Source organism: Lepisosteus oculatus, chromosome 2 (assembly GCF_040954835.1).
Source record: "Lepisosteus oculatus isolate fLepOcu1 chromosome 2, fLepOcu1.hap2, whole genome shotgun sequence".
NCBI lineage: Eukaryota > Metazoa > Chordata > Actinopteri > Semionotiformes > Lepisosteidae > Lepisosteus > Lepisosteus oculatus.
Window position 1 is genome coordinate 39211000 of NC_090697.1, and position 21019 is coordinate 39232018.

Genomic DNA, 21019 nt, shown 5'->3' on the forward strand with positions numbered 1-21019 from the left:
AAAATGAGAAAGCCATGTTTTCATTGTCTTTGTTAGTCATTCCACCAAACACCAAGTGAAATAAAACTAATTATGTAGTCAAAACATAATCTACAATGTTTTAGGGGAACACCAGTATAAATTAAATCTTAAAAGTCATTATGGAAAGGCTAGTCTTTCTACAAGTGTCCAAGATATAGTAACGTGAAGATTAAACTTAACAAACAGTGTTCATAAAAGAAAGAATCATAAACGTTTTGAAGGACCCCCAGGTCTTTAAAGTATAGAGATTGTTGTTACTTCCCTTTAAGTGTGGATTTGATCATTCAATTATGCAATCTAACCAATTGCTTTAATGAAGATGTCACTAAAGCAACGTCGTTTATGATAACTGTTAATCAGCGTAAAGATATGTCTGTTCATTAAATTGTCACTGCACTTACTACAAAAAATTGTAATTATCCTAATGGTGACTTTGTGAATTTTATCAATGATAAGTGAATATTTAAATCCAGTATAATTCCTTAGATCTATATATGTCATACTATATCATTTAAAAGTATTCCCATTCAGTTTGTTTCTTAATTGCTTCAATTTATTATATAATTTAATTTTTATGTCATCTTAAAATTGCTGTAACAAAATATTTCAATCATTTTATTTCCTTAAAGGTTTAATCCCGGATCTACACATTTGAAAAACACTTGACACTTTAAGGTGTAAGAGGCTTTTTTCTACGTTTATGGAGGTTTTCAAACAAAACATGATTCTCTAGAGCAGCCACCTTCTCTCTGCCAATGAATTTTAAAGATGTTTTTTCAACTGCTTTCAACCCATCCACTGACTAACGCTGGGAAACGCTATTTATACTTTATGTACTAAACGGTCAATAATTAAAGCTTACTCTGTTATAACATGGGCACTAAACAACTTCACCAATAATTTAATAATGAACTTTTTTGGTGGCTTTTGTTAGCATGTTGGCTGTTTTTGCAGTCATATGGAGAAAAAGAATTTAACATCCAGTCTCTTAAATCCATTCCTTTATTTCACAAAACGTTTGAAGCATTTTAACTATAACACAATCAGATATTTTTCCTGATATACTTTTAACTTTGTTTCCTTAATTAAATTCAGTGAAGAATGGAAGAAATTCATTATTTGATCCTTTTCTTCCATTCTTTCATTGATTTACTGTAATTCTAAATCAAAGTCCCTGTTACCTATTTCATATGCTAATTTACCAGCATACCACAATCTAGTCAAGTCACTACTCTCACATTTCCGGCATGGGAGAAGTGTCTCTTTGTGAGAAAGAATAAACGACAAAGAATTTCACGATTATGTATAAGAATAATACAACCACAAAATGTTATTACAAATTTTATAATCCAATGTAGTCTGGTATCTGCCCTAAAAAAATAAAATCACCATAATTCACACCTCGGTGAGAAAAATATTTTGTGATCTACTCCCTTTAAGAAAATCTGTTTAATTATTTTGTACTAAATTAGTCATACACAGTACACTTCCAGAAGTGTCAGATCAAATCAAACGGACAGGCCGATAGCTTGCACAAAGTGAGTCTGTGTATTTATTGCAATAATAAAGATGCAACAGCATTCATAACATCTCTCTGATGTTAAGCTTTCTGAATGACACGGGTATATAAGGGTACCTACTTGCAGGATAAAAAGTAATATAAAAAGGAGAAATGCCTTCACTGCCAGGAAATTTAACTTTTGCAATGTGCTGAACTGCATCTTCTAACTCAGACATGGATATAAGAACCTCAGTACAGCTGCCTCATCAGAAAGACTAAGTAAATGAAGAGATTGGATATAAACCTTACAATGCGTCCCTAATTGTATAAAATGTCTGAACTGCATAATTTAGAAGTATATAACAGCAGGCCCACCTGGGAATGAAACCCACAAAGTTTCCAGCGCTCCGGAGCCATGACACACCAGATAACAACAAACTGACTTTTAAGTGACTTTAATCAGAATCAACCTAAAATATGATTCAGCAGAAACAATTTCCAAAAGAAAACACCCAACAGGTATCACAACCAGATCATCCATATAATTTCTGAAATCTTTGGTTACCAGAAACTTGGCACTCAGCTCCTTCCATTTTGATCTGCCAAGTACTAGTGGTCCAATAAGAATTTTGTCAAGATTTTAAAAAAATAAATTTTATTCACACATAGTGTATGAGTAGTTAACCCTAAGCATTGTCACACTATGTATTGCATAATTGCATAGTGTTACTGTTACGACCCCAAGTGTCTAGGGGTAAAGGGGTGTAACATTTAGGATAATTCTTTTGGAAGCAGGGGTGTTTTGGTGAGGGACTAGGAAGCGTGATAACAAGGGTAAGGAACTAGAGTGGTGCCAAAGGAAAGAAAATAACAAACAAAATGGAGCTGGCTAGGACAGTGAAGGAAAGCTAATCTGACTACAAAAGAAAACCTGAAACATACGGTCTTCGGCGTCTTCAACACCCTAGCTAACCTGCACTGACTACCCAAAACCATACAAGACAAACGGCACTCACCCGTACTAAACTAGTGTACTAATACAAAATCAACTAAGTGTGTAAGTGTACCCAACAACCTAAACTAACCTTATATACAAAAGTTCACACAAAACACAAGTAAACCAGGAATACAAATAAGGGAAAACAAGAGTAATCAACAGGAGCAGGGTACAAAAGAACACAAAAGTTGAACATGTAACACTGGGGCAAGGTAATGACAAAACAAGGATGAACACACAAACAAACGAAAGTACAAAGAAACTAACAGAAAACCAACAAAACAACAAAACTGAAGCTATACGAAAATACACACACACAAAGCAAAACAAACCAACAAACGAAGCCGAAGCAATAACCAGAAGCGAAGCGATAACCAAAACCAAACGGGCCCGAAGGCAAACGAAAGGCTTTTTCTTTCTGAAAGCCTCCATGTTATATAGTGAATAAAATGAGTTCTGATTGGCTGAGGGATGATTGATGATGACATCATGTTGAAACAGTGGTGTGATGGTTGGCCAATGGGGAAGGGAGAACAATCAAGGGTCAGCAGTGTGGACATAACAGAAAAAACACACAGAACACACACTGGGACGTAACAGTTACCATAAACACTATATACACCATAAGTGTAGTTTAATTCAGAGTACCTTAATGTTACATTCTTACTTATCCTTCTTTGTTTATTGATTTTGTACTCTGTGCAAAGAATTCACTATTCAGTGACATTAATAGATCTTATAGCAGCAGTACTATTTAATTGCATAGTTGATCATGCAGTTTCCATTGGATCCTTTGGATTCCCTAAGGTGTATTAATGTACAAATTATTTGTTTGGCATTTTAAGTCTTAAATCTTTTTAAAATATTATGAAGATACAGGAGCATATCCCACTGCAAAAGCATAAATTGTCAGTTACCAATTCTGTTTGTCTCTTTAACCTTAAAGTACATTGTTTTACTGGTAGATCATCCAATATTATTTTACAAACAAGAAAAATTCTAAATACTCTACACTAAAACTGCTTTACTGCAAAATTACTACAGTGCGCTATATTATATTTAATAATAATAAGAATTAAACTGTTCAGGAATGTAATCATTTGAGGGACATAACAAATTGAATAGTATTCTCTTTGGTTTGTTCTTTCTGCTTCACAGGACACAGTTAACACTTAGTTTTGCTTTTGTTACTGTGGCTTAAAATATAGTGTGCTTGGCAGCCTGTGCTATAATTGAAATCAAATGTGAAAATCATGGCAAATCATAGGTTATTCTTAGTTAAAATTTGTTCAAATGTATTGGTAGGATGAGTCTGGGTTAGTATAAATAAAATCTGGGGAAAATAAATGGATATAAAAAATGCCTGAGGTCCTTTTAGGATAATGTATTATCATATAGAATATTTATTGCAATTTTCACCTTTAAATAGAATTATAAATATTTGGAATTATATGTTTTTTTTTTTAATCTATGAGGACTCCAAAGCATTTTAAATATAGAAGTGGATTCACTTTATATACTGCTAAAGTGCATGACCCATAGGGGTGACACAGGTTAGCACTAGCAACTCAACCAATTAAATTAAAGAAGTTTGCGTAGCCCAGACAGGTCAAGCTGAAAGTGGAATTTAGTTATGACACTGCTCTTCCGGACATGTGCCATAGCATATTTAATAGCCAAGTAGTAACCAGGATTGGTTTTAACAACTTAGTCAAAGGATTTCTCCTCTTACAATGGATTGTCCCTGGTTCTCATAGCAGCAACTTAAGCAGCAACCTGATTTAGATTGCCAGTTTATTATGTAATCATTGCAAAAATACTGCATTTTGTTACATATGATTCTATAATAAAACCTGGCACAGATATTAACATCACAATAACCGTGGGTGTAATATGCAAAATTGAAGTGCTAATCAATGTTTCATTCTTGCAATATTATTAAAATGTACAATATGTGACTAATGGAATTGGATATTTTTTTAGATTTTCATTTAAAAGTATATTTGATAAACTCTGTGTGTTTATGTTTCTGTTTAAATTTGATTATGAGTGGAGACACATTATCATTAAGCTGAATTGTAGGTGTTATGAGTAGAAGATGGAATTATAAAGCATTTCTCCTATATGCATTTAGTGGCATGTGTTCATGACAGATTTTAAATGAACTATTTCTAATTTATTGATAACACAACTCTATAAAACATTCTCTTCGATCAAAATGAAAGAGATATGGAGAGTCTGAATATTTATCACTTTCAGGAATGTTGTTTATCTTGTCTGAAAAGACATTCAATTAGGCAAAAGTGCAGATGTAGTCAAATCTGAAGTTATAAAGCCAGAGTTAACAAAAATGTATGTAAATGGAACTGAATAAAAATAGCACCATAAAATCTATATATGCACCCTATGATTTACTGAAAGATGCTAAACTAGTATTACATACTGTTGTGGGTGTGTTTATAAGTTTTGGCTCTGAGGATTGTAATATTTCTTTTTCCCCACTTTTCTTAAGTCTCTTTTAAAGTTGTAGTCTAACTTTAAAGTGAAAATTTGTCTCAAGACTAATTGAGACAAACAAAAGTTACAACACCTCACATATGCCTTTTCTCTAGAAGTAAGCAGCTTCACCACTTCTTTAGATTCCTACCAAACTTTAAGTGACTTACTTCTGTTACTCTTCAACAACCGCATTCTTGACTAAAATGAGTTTATCTTTTAAAACAAAAAAATACTTATTTCAGGTTTTACTTACAGACCTTTTGGAACAGGATTTAAAAGGAAAATTAGTTGTCTTTACTTTTTAATACTCTGTAACAGTGTATAGTCCTTTTGGACTGCCTTTTCACAGGCTTCAGAGTCAAAACCTTGAGAGCCGGTGTGTAATTGCTCAAAATTTAGGATACTTCACTAAGGTGAGATAATGAGTGGTAAGGCTCAAGAGAAAAAAATAGAATAATTCTAAGAAATTCTAAGGTTTTTAGAGACGAAAAGAGTGCGCCTTAGCTATGCAGCCGATGACGTGGTCCTGGGACAAATGAAGTCACGTGAGAATTTAATACAGGGCTCTTAATTAGAAGGTCAGGTGGTGCTGATGAGAGACATTCTCACGCGACAATCATGGAGAGAGAAATATTTTAGAGGGGTGCCTTGGTGGTGTGAGGGGTCCTCTAGTGGTGAACAGGGAAAGATTCATTTCACTGTGTCACAACAGTCATTGAAAATAGGAAGTTTATCCCCCTATTCAACTTATTTTATTTTATAAATAATATTTGGATAATTTCTTGGTTATTATGAATTTTAAAAAGAAAAGGTGATTTGTTTAGAAACTTAAAGCCTGTTTTCTAATATTGATTTTGTTTATGTGTGCTTTTTCTGTTAAAGCCTTTCTACAAAGGAGATTGAAAGCAGAACAGAGACTCTGGGTCTCTTGGATACATTAAAAACCAATCCAGAAGCCTTTTATGAACACATGACCAAATATGTATATCCCAGCATTGAAGGCACAGATCTCCTCCGCTTCCTGTACTATTTCTCCCTGCTTGAAAGCTGTGGATGTTCGGATTTTGTGAAAACAACTATTAAACTAGATGTTCATATAAAACTACTCAAGAAGCTAAAGGCAGTGGCAGCTGGTAAGTGTTTTCTTTAACGAGTCAGGTTTGAGATTGATGCATTGGCGGAGCGGTGGCACCGTGGCTAAGTATCTGTGCCTGTGGCTGGAAAGTTGCCAGTTCAAATCCTGTGGCCAGCAAAGGAATCCTCCTCCGTTGGGCCCCTGAGCAAGGCCCTTAAACCCAGCTGCTCCAGGGGTGCCGTATATATATGGCTGACCCTGCACTCTGACCCCAAGCTTCTCTCTCCCTGTTTGTGTGCCTGTGTGTCTCATGGAGAGCAAGCTGGGGTATGCAAAAAGACAAATTCCTAATGAAAGAAATTGTATATGGCTAATAAAGTGATCTTATCTTATCTTACAAGAACCATTCAGTCTGTTTTACTTTGTTGATGACAGAATTACACTTCTTTTCTACATTGTTTACACATCGTTTATTTAATTTTTAAAAGTTTTTTAATTGCCAGTGTATCTTTCATAATTGTTGGGTTAACACTTGTTGTTTTGCATTTGTATTTTGTTTATTTTTCTAAATCCGTGCTGTGAATGTGTGTGATGGATGTGTGTTGCAATTCAGATCCTTATTGTAGCTTATACATGTTATTTACATGTAAATCCACAAAGTAGGTCAACTGTGGCAGCTGGTCACACCCCTTCCATCTGTCAGTCAGGCAGATTTCCATGGAAACACAATTAGGAAGCTCACATTTCAGTATCACATCATCCCTTGACTCTGGGTGAAGAAGACTTAGTACTGGGCAAACAGTGCTCCATCATAGACTTTATCTCTTAGCCACTGCTATGTTCTCATATTTTGTCTGCGTTTTGCTTTGGACTCTCAACCCTGCTTCATGTCATCTCAGGCTTTAAATCTCCCTCATGTTCTACTAAGTTATGTACAGTACCCTAGTTGCTTCACTGAACCTTGGCCTTCGGAAATTCCCTTGTACCTCCTCTGTGTCTCTCCGGCTTGGAACCGGCTTGGTTTTGCCCATTTGCATTGGTCACCTGATGCACTTTACGTACCTGTTCCAACTCTAGAATTCATCTTTTGAGCCATTGGCCGCCATTACAGTTTCTGTTTAAGTATCAGTTCTTTGTTTTCTAGTACATGTTATGAAACTAATATTACCATTTGTAATTTCCAGGAGCTGATATACCACTGAAGTATTTGATGATGTTGTGGATATAACAGTATAATCATCAGATCTCAATTAGAATAATCACTTTAGTAGTTTCCAGAACCACTTGTGTGTATTGAAAATGATTTTTATTATATTATGAACTGCCAAAATAAAATAAGTACCACCAAAAGAAAATGTCCAACCACATGCAGTATTACATCTGGGTCTACAAAGTAAATATCAGCTTTTTGTTTACATCTGATTTACAATGTCATTTAAAATGGAAACACCAAAGAGAAGCTACTTAATACATTATGTCATTAGGATACCACATATTAACAGTACAGCTTATATGTGCTGGAATTCTGTAGGAGTGTTGCAGCACCATTTTTACATGAAAACGTCAGTCAGTTCATGTCTGGTAGATAAAGGTAGAAAATGCTGTTTTGGGCATCTTTCCCAGACATTCCATAAAATCTTGATTACGTTCAAATCATGATGAATGAGAAGGATATGATTTATGTCTAACAAAATGTGATGCCCATTGTACTCATTGAACTATTGCATAACTGCATGTGTTCCAATGGATGGGATCATTGTCGTCTTGGAAGATACCCCTCCCAGGGCTTTAAGGTTCTTTAGTTTGGTGCCACATCTGCACTCATCCATTTATTTAGAACATGGTGAAGTATGATACATATGACCATATTGCAAATCTTCACCGACCTGTTTTGATCACTGAAGCTCCTTTCAAATGTGCCCCAACTGAAGTCTCACCTTGCAGCCATGTTATCCAAAATTATAGGCAGTCAGCCCTTCTAGTATTTTTGTACATGACTTAAAATATGTTGGAATGTTCTTCACTTAATTAACACAAGCCACACAACAGGTTCTAGTTGTTGCCTAGTACCTCTGCTAACGTTTTGTTTTGTGCTGCATTTTCTGAAGAACTTTTACCATCCCTTTATGATATGGGGCTGCTCATTTTAATAGAGCATGTTGTGACACAGAGTTATAAATTGATGTTTTCTAGTAAAGTCATTTTATTTCTGAGAAAAACAAAAACTTTTGATTCATTTTGATCTCATTTGTCATTTTGAACTGTTTTGGGAACAAAAAAGAACAAACCATTCATTTCACCATTGTTCAGAAAAGTCTTCAAAAGCTTTGTTTTGAAAGAATCATATATTTGTTGATCTAGTGCGTCCAAGATTATTTGTAAAGCTTTTCGAGATGGAGCAAATTGTGGATTCTGATGCAGGCTTACACACAACCACTGATGCCTGATAAGCATAAATGACAAACCTAAAAGTATTGCTGACAATGCCACAACTCACAGGCCAAACCTTTCACTGTGAGGTGATATCCGTAGTGCCTGTCATTTGCAAGAGCTAAAGTATTCTGTGTATAATGTTTTGCCTCAAGTGTCTGTCACTGACATGTTTATAAACATGCCATTTGCTGTTTGTCAGCACAAATGTGTTTGACATTGTAAGAACCTTACAAATGTACAGTATATACAGATGAGGTTCTCTATATTTCCGTTTTTTCCCCACTTTATCTTGTTGTAATGCGCAACTTGTTTAAAAAATTGCCATCTATTGTGATTTCATTAAAAAAGAACTCCATAAATAACAGGTGGCACATGACATCAGCTCTTGAGTACCTATATTCCGACATAATGGATGGTACTCTGTCTAAAATATCAGGCACTAATCCAGTATATTCAGTGTGACAAGTTAAATCAGGGTTTCTTATGTCTGGAATGTTTCTTGAGTTACGTTGACAATGTAATAATACTTTTATTTAGACTACTGTTTAATACTGTTGTCTCTCCCTTTTCCAGGATTGAACTACAGAAAGCTAAATGATGAAGACCCTTTGGAAGCTCTGGAGCCTGTACTGACTAGTCAAAATGTTTTATCCATTTCTAAGCTGGCTCACCGATTACCTCAGAGAGAAGGAAACGTGCCGTCATCCAGCAGTGTGCATGCAGTATGGCTTCGTAAACTCTTCTGGAAAGGAGACCCTCAAATCCTAAAAAAGCAGCCCCATTCGGACCCAGAATACTTACATGCATATGATACTTGTGCTAAATACTTTGATAGATTACTTCCAGCTGACATTCTTATTTTCATTGATGACATAACATTTTCTACAGAAGCAGCAAATCTAGTAAGTTGTTTATAGTTCTTTTTCTTGCTAATTATCACTTTAATACAGTGTTGGTGACAAAGAGAAGTTTTTACCTTCAGGGTTGCATTTTATGAGGAGAGTGGTTTCTTCTTGAGCAGCTCGTTGCCTCCCCCACTTAGCCATTGTGTTTTCTGAACTGTGTTGAGTGGCAAAATGGACATATTTGCAGTATTTCTATACTCTTCCTTGTGACGTAAAGAATTGAACATGCTTGTCGGCAATTCCAAAATATGTTAAAATAGACTTGAAGCATAAAAAATGCAACAGGCCTGGGAGCATGGGGTTGTGTTGTGCTATACAGGTATGTGCTGCCAGTATAGATTGCAGCACTGACTACAATATAGCACGAGAGGAGTGGCAAACATGCAGCAAAGTTTTAAAATATTTTTATTTATTTATTTTAAGTTTGTTTAATTGTGTAGATGAATGTAATCAACAGCTTTTTTAGTAGCACTACCAGAATGGTAGTTTGGACTGTTGAACCATATGAACTGAATAAAACCAAACACCCATGGCTAATTATGGAGAAAACAAATATGGGCTTGTGTTGGAAGTTAGATTCCCTGTGTCAAGAGAAAATGTTGGGCCAGAACAGAATCCTCTACTTCAAAAACTCTGGAGGGCTCTCAGGAAAAAGGGTGCGGAACATGCTCAATCCAAGATGCATTGAGCTGTGTTTTGGGAAAAAAAACTAAAAGGGACACTTTTAGAACATCAGCCAAGATCAATATGACTAAACATCTACTACAGCCAGTGTTTTCTGCACAGCTTACAAAGAGGCTAAATACCATACACCAACTGGTTTTGGGTATAAAATTTGTTCACATTTGAATGTGATAGTTGTGATCTGGATTTGCATTCCAATATTGCAAAATCAATCATCCAGCAACAGATTACTCAGAAAACGTTTTGAGATAATACATTGTGCTCATAAATCTGATTGTTGCTAAATTAGATTACTAGTCTGAATAAAACAGTGCCTTCATACTGTTACACACCTGCTCATATGTTTTAAAAAATGGTTTATGAAAAATATCAGAAAGCATGAGAAAAGAAAATGATTTTTGTCATTATAGGCATGCATGGGGTGTATATTTAACAAATGCCGCTCTGCTATTCCCCTCATGGGATGTGATGTGGGTCATTGGTGGGCTCTGGGTCACACAACAATAATTCTTAGACAACAGCAAAATTTGCTGCACTGGGTCTTGTGCAGATGCAAAATTCCACACTGTCTAGGCTTTAAGAGGGTGATGTCACTTCTGAAACATGCTCATTGCATTGAATCCTGTTTCATATCCAGTAGTAGGAGATCACAAAGTCAGATTCTGAAACTTAATGGACCCAACGACACATCCATCAGAAAGGATTTTTTTTTCAAAAATAGATTAGGTGTAATAACATATGATCATGGTAGTTGAAATAACTAATTAAACCATGTTATAAAAGTTATCTTTATAGAATGTTATCAACAGTGTTGGCTTAAAAATGCATTGAAAGTGCATTACATAGATGTTATGCACTTCGCTTTGGTACCTCTGTTGCACCTCTATATCCACTCCTCCCATTCACATTAGCTCCAGCACTTTGTAACTTACAAATTAATCACTGCAGCAAAGCTTCAATTTATTGAATTATCCTTTATTGCCCCTAAGGGAATTCTTGCACATCAAAAGCCCATAAACATATAACATATACTATAATAATACAACAACAGTCCATACAAAAACAGTATTTAACAACATCACTCAATCAGAACTTTTCCAGTTCCAAAAAATAAAATAAAAAAACAGACAAGAACACAACAATAATAAAATAACAAAGATCTATACCAACAAACTTTTTTTCATATTTAAACTATTGAATGCTTTTAGGTATAAAGGCAGAAATGTACAAGATTAGTAATATGTCGCTCCGTTAGACGTGTTATTGTTACTGAGTCTAACGATGCACCAGTAATCTTATTACCAATTCTGATCGCTTTGTTCAACTGATTTTTGTTTTTCAAGGGCAAAGCACCTCCCTAGCTTTAAATACAAAATATTAGAATGCTCTGAATAAAACTCATAAAAAGTAACAACATTGTGCTTTCTACATTAAAACGTCTTCCTTAGAAAAACACAATCTTTGTTGCATCTTGAAATACCTTGCCTCCATATTGGTGGTCCAAGTCAATTTACAATCGATAATAGTCCCAAGGTATTTAGTTTCATTTATGGTTTCAATATCAGGCCTTCATCCTTCTTCACACCTGAAGTCTACACACCAGAAACCTTGTGTCCGTTTTCTTTTACTTTGAGCATGGAATAAACCTTTACCTGTTCCAAATGCAAGATTAAGTTGCTTACTGCGAAGGATGATTCTTGCTGGACCTATTTCTACAAAATAGAAATGCCGATATAGTAACATGTAGGGTATGAAAATATAAATGCATTTGAGCTTCTCATTGTTAAATTGACTCACCTATAGAACATTCTGTTACTTGTCCCCATTGTGTGTGAATGTAAAATTGATTAATCCTACTTCTGTAATTAGTGTGTTTTACAAGGCATAGTTGACTTTGTCTACCACTGAATCGTCACCGCTTGCCTGTTAAATATTTTCTGCTACAATTTTTCTTAAGATTAAGAAAATAATATATGGTCTTTTAGGAATTGTATTACAAAATAGGTATTTTAAATGTTTTAGAATTACAGTTTTTTAAGAAATAAAACTGCAATTATAAGACTCCTTATTACATGAAACCATTTTTTATAACAAAGTGTTTAATCTAATATTGAACATACTGTAAAAGTATGCTGATAAATCAAGAACCTCTCAGCAGTATACTTGAGAAATGACATACAACTGCAAATTGTATTGATAAAGTATTATTGACAATAATTGCTCAGCATAACAAACATTAATTCCATTACTTTACAATTTCTTTGTCTCTAAAAATGCAATGTTACTGTTTTATAGTCTCTGGGAAAATTTCTATGTGTATGTGTTTTACCCACGAAGTGGAAGTGCATGCTCGGATTCCAGATAATCAGGTGTGTGGCTGAAAAAAGTAGCCAGAAAGGGATACTGTCAGTTCCATTTGCTGATATGAATGATGCAAGATGTAAAAATCCAAACCCATTTTTGTACAAATACTTCAGATGTAAAAATGTAAATAGTTGAGAGGGAGTTTTCATTTTATTCTTCGATATTAAGTATATATTTCTTGTTTAATCCAAAAATGCATTAACCTAGTAGAGATTATTATCTTTTAAAAGACAATTTGAGAAGGTTTCATAAAATAAAAATGTAAATGATCAAGCATAACACATCACGGGTTTATTATTACTAATGTAACCCAGTGCTTTGAACAGCATATCTTGGTTTTCTAGGTGTGAACTTCTCATGTACTCAATCTTTGTAAATGAAAGACGAATGCAAAAACATCACAGGGCCGTTACACAATTTGCATTAATTTCAGTTTCAACTGTTTTTGCTAGTTTGCATACCAACTGCCTTCCCCCTTTGTTTGCATGACATTGGATGAAAAGAGGCATACTCAAGTATAAACTGATACTGTCACAGGATTCTTTATCAGATGTGTAGTAGGATCATTTTTTGTTTGAAACTCCATCTCAGTGGATAATCTATTAACATCAAAACAAAAAAATCAAAACTATTATTTATTTGCCATTAAATACATAAAGTCTGGAACACTTCTTTCCTTAAAAAATAGAGTGTTACAGTAATAAATGTTTGTTGTATTTTTACTGTATTTCTGTATTTTGAATTACAGGACCATTGAGAATGTTTCTCTTTTGCAAAGCAAGCTAAATTTAGCATCCTACCAGCCAGTATGTCCCGATGGCCTTTTTTACATTGAGATTATTACAATAAACAGCAATCACTTGAGACACAGATAAACCTATATCTAAAGCCAAAATCAATACTAAGTGCTGAAATGAAGAAGTCACTTTAACTTGATCTATCATTGCCTCTCGATTGCAGCTGCAAAATCTTACCTCTAAACCATTTGCTTCATTGTGTAATCGATGCTTCCTTCAAATCAGCCCCACAAGCTCTAATCAAAATGCACTATGAGAACCCACCTTAACGGGGGACCAATGACACTACTGTCTATAACAGCAATTGATTGTTTGAGTACAGTGTCAGTCATAGTCCTGGCGGGTTACAAACCTTAATGTGATGTACAGAAAATCAATATAGATGAAGTTGTTTTATCATGTAGAAATGGGACTACAGTGCATTTGTAATAAATGAACCTGTTTTGGTTGTTGCAACTGAGCTAAACAAACTGTGTAGTAAGAAAATTATGTGATTGTGGTGCAAAGCTATAAGACTGCAGTAAAAGTGGAACAAAAGTTGCTCTGGAGTACTCACCAGAGTGTAGATTAGACACAGCCCTTTTTCCTCTACCACATAAATGCATCAAAATGCAACAAAAAAAAATTGTAACACACCCAATTTGGGAGCAATCTTTTAGTAGGTGGTTCCTAGGAAAATAAACACATGGGCAGCTGTAAGGTACTAAAAAAATGTATTTAAAGCAAACAAAAAAAAAACAAAAGCCTTTTCTTCACTTTTCAGAAACATTTTCTTTAGGTTAACCTTCTAAGTTGGTCACCTTCTAAAATCCAGTTGTATACTTGCAGGCAGTTTTATAGTATAGCTGTGAGGAAGCATTTTTCTTCAAAGGAAAACTAAAAACAGTTTCTAGATCAGAAATAATTCTGTAAATAGATTAGAAATAATATTTCAAATGTAATAATATCTTTAAAGAGATTATTAAGATTAAAACACCTACTGTAAGTCTTTTTAAGTAACCCAGTATAGCCAAGTGTTTACAGTTTTGTATTAGTGTAAGTATTATTGAAAGTCAACATTTGCTATTCTCAGGGCCTCAAAGTAATGGGCAAAACAAGGTATTTACTGAGCTGTAGGTTGTATCAGAGAAAATGATCAAAGGGAACCTACTGGTTTACACTAGTTAATTAATTCCGTGGTAAATCGTTAAGAGTCATCATCAGTCCAGAAAAACAGGATATAATATATGTAGGTAAACAAGAAGGGAGGACAGGGAAAGAAGAGGAGAGAGAGAAAGAAAGGAAGAAGGAAAAGGGAAAAGAGAAGGTCTTGCCAGGCAAAAATAACGCGTTCTGATCAACTTTAGAGACCAGATTCTAAGTACTGTTTTTGAAACTTAAGAGAGCTTGCAGTCCTATTGTTTAATAATAATAAATATTTGTTTATCCTAGTTTGCTTTTGATTCAAAGCTGTCAGAGAATAAAGGTGCCTCAAGATTATACAAACCACTCTGGTATTTTTGACAAGTGGGTTATAAATATCTACTGTAATAATTTTAATATCTTGCTCCATATTCTCTGTTTTCTTAACTGTTTAACTGGTGACAATTGTTTTTACTATTTGCTTGCTCTACCATTTTGCCAGGTGTTTGCCCAGTCTTAAATCTTGTCTGTATTGCAATCTTGACTAGTTTAGTAACCATACCAGAATATAGATCATTGATGTACTGTAAATAGAAAAAACAGTGATCTTATTACAGACCACTGTGTTAGTGCGTTAATCATATTTACCAGAAAACAGAGTTAAGATGTTTTAATCGAACTCTAATCAAGATCAAATAAATTATAATATTAAGCAACAGTGCTTATCAGTATGTCTGCATATTTACAAATGTCCACACAGTTTAAACACAGGCATGTTCCCTTTCATCATGCAATATTTTATTTTAGATCTTTATTACTGCTTGCAAATGTATTAATGGTTGTTCAATAAATTCTGCTATCGTAGAGTGGAGTATAGTTTGAGACTTTGTTATGCTGCACACATTTTTACATGATGACAATACTAATGTCAGGAGCACAGTGCAGTTTTGTATACATATACATTTAATAAAATAAAATAAAATGCAGTGCTAAAATTGTTTTCTTTTCCCACTTGTGAAACAATTGTGAACCCACTCTGTTTTTACTTTGAACAATATATGAAATTTGGTGCAGTTTATTGCTCACCTAATTTGATCTATTCCTTTTTCATTTTTATTTAGCTGACTGTTGCAGCCAGGGTGGAAGTAACTAAGAGAGCCTTGAAAGCAGTCAAACAAATAAGTGAGAAACTAAAGAAAAAACATGCGGATGAGAGCAGCCACCTTGCTGAGAATTCCCCAGTTGGCTTTGATGAGGCACTGAATCACCTCCAGCAATCTCTAGCTCATCTGGAAACACTCAGTCACAGTTTCATTCTCTCCCTGAAGAACAGTAACCAGGTAATGAGAAATGATGCTTCTTCTTAGATGTTGTGTGTTCTGCTTGTGTGTGGGTTATCGGGCCGCAGGTTCTTGTGTTTCAGCAACATGCTGTATGAACGTATACTGTAGGCTTTGTTACAGTTGGGAACCTTAATTTAAATTCAACTTAAGCCATCATCCTACTTAATTCACAAGGATTGGAATAAACCTTTTAATATAATACCTTTATTGGTCAGTTGCCTGGATAATTCATTATGTTTTTGAAAATGTTTTTGATAAACTAGAGGCAAAACAAACTTGGTAATTCTGACAGGACAAAATGTATCACAGCATGTGACCTCATGACCTCTAGCACAAGCACAACTTTTCTAAATATACAGGCAATTAAAAAAATATGCTCATTACTATAATCAAGTGACAACAGACTTATTCACATTACTAGAAAAACAGTAATATTTTTTTTTATTTTATTTTCTCATTTGCTGAATTGGGGTTACTTCAAAGTAACTACTTTACCTACTTCAAACATTTTAGGAAGAGCAAATGTAATTTGAGGCTTAATTACTTGGATATTCATGTATTATTTAAAGCAATATTTAAAACAAAAACATTATTTATTTAACCCAGTAATTCCAAGTTCTTGTGTTCAATGGTTCAAATTGTTTAAGCTCAACATAAGTATGTATTTTCTGCACTGGTGGGCAACATTTTTCTGTAAAGAATGTAAAGTGGACACTGACTGGCGTTTGACTCCCAAACATATTTGATTTACTACTAAAAAACGAGCCACATGCTTAGTATAATTTTCCTTTTCAATTATGAAAAAAGTGCATGCTGAATCATTGTTCTGTGAATATATGCCACTCATTTTCCATGAAAAAAAGTATGAAACAAGTAATTGTTAAAAATATCTATAATTTGACAATTTAAAAGGTTCCAAATATTCACAATGGATACAAACAAACAAATTTAGGCCATAAAACGTTTTAACCAGCACACAAACCACTTTTGTTGTGTTATGTATCATTTTTTTTTATTTTTCTTTAATCTTTGAAATGCCTTGGTCCTGTTCAACAGAATTGCCTTTGGGGTTCATTTTGACATTCAACTACAAATACTGAACTTAAAGTGAAACAAGTTGATGGGATGCTTCCCAGCTCTTTTATTAGTGCCTAATCACACATTACTAAACACATTATTGAATTGATCCTGAACAAGTGTCATATCCAAATATTTTTTCTCGTCTTTAAAAATAGAGGTTCAACATTTTTAGTTAACTTTGTAGGATTGTACTGAATTTCTTTAAAATAGAAGACATATTTATCTTTTTTTTTAATGGGGAGTGATTATTATTAGAGTTCATAGTGAAAATTCCAGCTTAGAATTCACTGACCCACTGCTTTTGGAGGACACTATAAAACATTTAAAAGTGCCTCCCAGAAAATAACCTAACCTGTAAATATTGTACTAAGTATTTAATATTATATTAAAAGATTTATACAATACCTTTGTATTGTCACAGCAAAATTTGGAAAAAATACCACTTTTACTACTTTTTTTTTCTATGGCATAATTGTTAAGATTTATTAAGCATTTTACAATATACTTCAAGTACAAGTTTTGAAACTTTAATTGTCCTAAAACAATACTTATATTATAGTATGATTTTTCTCTATACTGAGAAAAATACACAGAAATAAATGAAATATAGATCTTTCTTCTGATAAATATAATCATTTTCTTGAGTGCTGTAAAATCCAATATTCTGACCTTAAGCTACAAAGTACAATATGTATCAATGTAGTGCCAACTGCAGAGTGCTTGTTTAAAAAAAAAAGTAAAGACAGTCATGGAACCTGTGATTCAGTTGATCTTACTTTTCTTCAGTTCTGCACTGCAATAATGTGGTATTTCAAAACCACCAGTTTCTTGATCATGAAAGCCCAAGAGTTATTGTTAAATGAAGGGCTAAGTGGAAGAAAATCTGTTCCTTTGTTTTGAATTTATGTATGTAGCTCAAAATAAAAGATCAAATAATGAAAGAAATCAATTAATTATATTTCTCATTCATGTCCAGGAACTGCTGAAGAAGTACAGCCGTCTTTATGACCTGTCCAGGTCTGAAAGGGAAAAGGTTCACGAGTTGGCTGTAACTATGTCAACAGATGGACAACCACTTAACTATATCCAGCAGCTGCTAGAAGCTACTGCTGGACCCGTGGATATCTCTCCCAAGTCCGTGGTGCAGGATGCAGTCCAAAGAACAGTTGCAGCTCTAAGGTATGTGTGCAGCAAGATTGCATTTCCTTGTGAATGTACGGACAAATTCAATTCAATTAAATTTATTTTTATATAGCGCTTTTCACAATGAGGTCCCCCAAGGCTTTTAACAATGCAAGTGACCATACATGTTGTGAATACAAAACAGAAAAGACCAGAAGACAACAGAGGACAGGAACCAAAAACTCCTTAGTAAGGAAAAAAAAATCTTCTAGGAGTCCAAGGTTAACTGGCTGCCCAACCCATTTGAGCATGCTAACATTATAAATTAAAAAAAGAAATAAATGTATGAGGGTATTAATTCATCCATCATGTCTTCTGTATGTCAGTACTCCATGCAGATCCGTGTGTCTAATATGGCGCCTAGGTTACATGGTGAATCTCTGAGGCAGATTTTTAAATCCTCTGAGTCAAGTGCAGAAGTTATAGTAGTCCTATCATTATTGTTGCCTCCAAACAACTGAACCTCTGTTTTATCAGAGTTGAGTAACAAAAAGTTTTCACACATTCAAGTCTTTACTTCATTAATGCAATTATCTAAAGTGATAATAGATGAGTTGTCGTTAGGTGTAATCGAAATGTATATTTGAGTGTCATCAGCATATGAATGAAAGTTAATATTATGTTTTTGTATTATCCTACCTAGCAGCAGCATGTAGAGAGAGAACAATATTGATCCCTGCACTGATCCCTGTGGTACCCCAAATGAACTGGTGACATTGACGAAGAAGTACAATTATTAGATATTTGAACATAATGAAAACGATTAGTTAAATATGAAGTAAACTACTTAAGGATGGCTCCACAAAAGCCAGCCTCAACCTCAAACAAATCACTGACTTATATCACATTGCATTATCTGCAACACATTTGCTTGTTATTTGTTGCCTTTTAAATGTTAATTTCCCTGTCATTGTGTTTATCTACATTGTTTATTTTTAAAAAACAGACATTGCATTATTTAAAATACAGACTGCCTTTCTTATAGTATGAGGAGCACATCCATATTTTCACTTCTGTTTATCTATTCCTAAATTAATTGTTAGATGTTGTGAATAGAACAGTACTGCATCTGTTTCATGACAGTTTTAGTGCCATGATATGTTTCTCATTTGGAAAGAGCTTAAGTTGGGATCTACAAATAAGTGCTCGAGGGGTGCTGTACAATGGCTTACCATGCGTTCTGACACCAGGCTTCTCTCTCCCTATCTGTGTGTCTGTGTGTCTCATGGAAAACAAGAAATTGTAGAGGGCTAATAAAGTGATCTTATCTTATCTTACAAATAAGTTAATTCAGGCCCAAAAGGTTATGTTTGAGACTGAGTGTTACCTTGCTAGAGTTTTAAAATGGCTTATTGTGCAGTGATCTTTCATTTTAAATGTGGATATATCGGGCAAAGCTGAAACAAGAAACATAGCATAATGGTTAATGGAAAAAAAAGTTTAATTAATAAGAACTGCTTTTGGCACAGAATTCTATAAAATTCATTAAAAATTCCATACAAAACAGTAGCCATATAATTTTCAAATATATGAATTGTATCCCAACTGTAGCAAATATTTAATGTTTTATTTAAAATAAGGTTCACGAAGAGCTAGCATGTATCTATTTTTTTGTAGAAGTGTGCTAAAGCGAGATAAAATGTGGAGAAAGCAGACAGAGCCTGTTCTCAGTCAACCACAGGTAGAGAGCCATCTGAAAAACAGTAGTATATGAAGATATAAATATATATGGATTGTTATTGCTTTGAAACCACACATGGTCCACAGTGATTTGCACATAGCTTGTTAAAATGTATCAATTTCCTGTGATTCTAAGCACAATTTACTTATTTACAGATACTGTCAAAATGTCTTGAAGTTTATTAAAGTTTGGTTTCTGTACTAGCAACCCCTGATGCATCAAGGAATTATTAGAAGATGCACTTTTGGAAACTGCAGGAATATTGACTTATTGTTTTAAGTGATTGTTAAATTAACTTCACTATTTCAAATTGGGCTTGGACACTACTAGTTTTAAGAGATCCTATTCTTTCCTAAATATCTTCAAACTCACATTGAAATCTGAACATCAAACTCTGTTCATTTTCCTTTGATGTAAGTTAGATTAAATTGTTGATTTTATGGAATTAAGTTCCAGCCTTCTAATATGCACAGTTAATCTTTTGGAATTAAATTAAGAGTAAAACTCTTGTTTCAGAAAAGACATAAATAGATTTAAGCCTTAATGTGATAAAAGACTAACTGAATTATCTGTAGTGCCATCCACTTTTACTACATCATTATTGTATGTTACCTTAAAAATGAAATGGTCATTGTTTCAGCTGTAAGACTTTCCTTCTGGAGGACCTGACAACCTACTTAAACCATTACCCTTATTCTTCTTCTGTTGCTAATAGGGACTCTTTGTGATGTAGTAAAGTGAAGAAAATCCAGCTTTAGTTAAATTCACAACATAACACCATCCTTATGCAATCCTTATTGTTCAGTCGCTTTAAACTGATAGAAACTCTTAGCTTTATAGGCTCATTGTTCTGAATATGTGTTCTGATCACTGGTTTCGGCACTGTAGTGTAGAAACTCCAGTGGTAGTTCTGAAAAACCTCAAGGCTCACCAGTTTAAGGTTAGATGTAGGGAAGTATACTCTCATCAATTACATTTGCACCTGAGCACAGGGCAGTGTTAATGTCATGGCTTTTCCAATTGCCATTCAAGCTTTGCTGTTTCCATTCATTCTTGGTGTGAATAGATGCAGCCAACTTGATAGTGCCTGTCTCAGACAATATTGTTTGTCTGCGTATCTGTGCTCACAGTATGTGAGCAGAGTGGTGATACAGGTTGCATACCAATTGACTTCTCTAGATTGTTAAAAATAGTGCATAATAGTTTTGGAAAATAAAGTAGTCAGTGAGGCATTCACTTAAGTTGCAAATTTAAATTAAAGATACCTTATGCCAAGAAACCATTAATATTGATATAAAACTAGGACTGCTTATGACACTATAAGCTTTCAGATGG

The 21019-nt window shown here is 34.2% G+C and overlaps 1 protein-coding gene across 2 annotated transcripts in view; it reads left to right on the plus strand.

The window, feature by feature from the left end:
• nbas (NBAS subunit of NRZ tethering complex) overlaps positions 1-21019 on the plus strand; it is a 270219-nt gene that overhangs the window by 167167 nt on the left and 82033 nt on the right. For both annotated transcript variants that reach the window (XM_015351022.2, XM_015351032.2), the window contains 4 exons: positions 5901-6151; positions 9100-9428; positions 15520-15738; positions 17798-18000. In XM_015351022.2, coding sequence (XP_015206508.2) covers positions 5901-6151; positions 9100-9428; positions 15520-15738; positions 17798-18000 — 1002 coding nt within the window. The remainder of the gene's footprint in view (positions 1-5900; positions 6152-9099; positions 9429-15519; positions 15739-17797; positions 18001-21019) is intronic.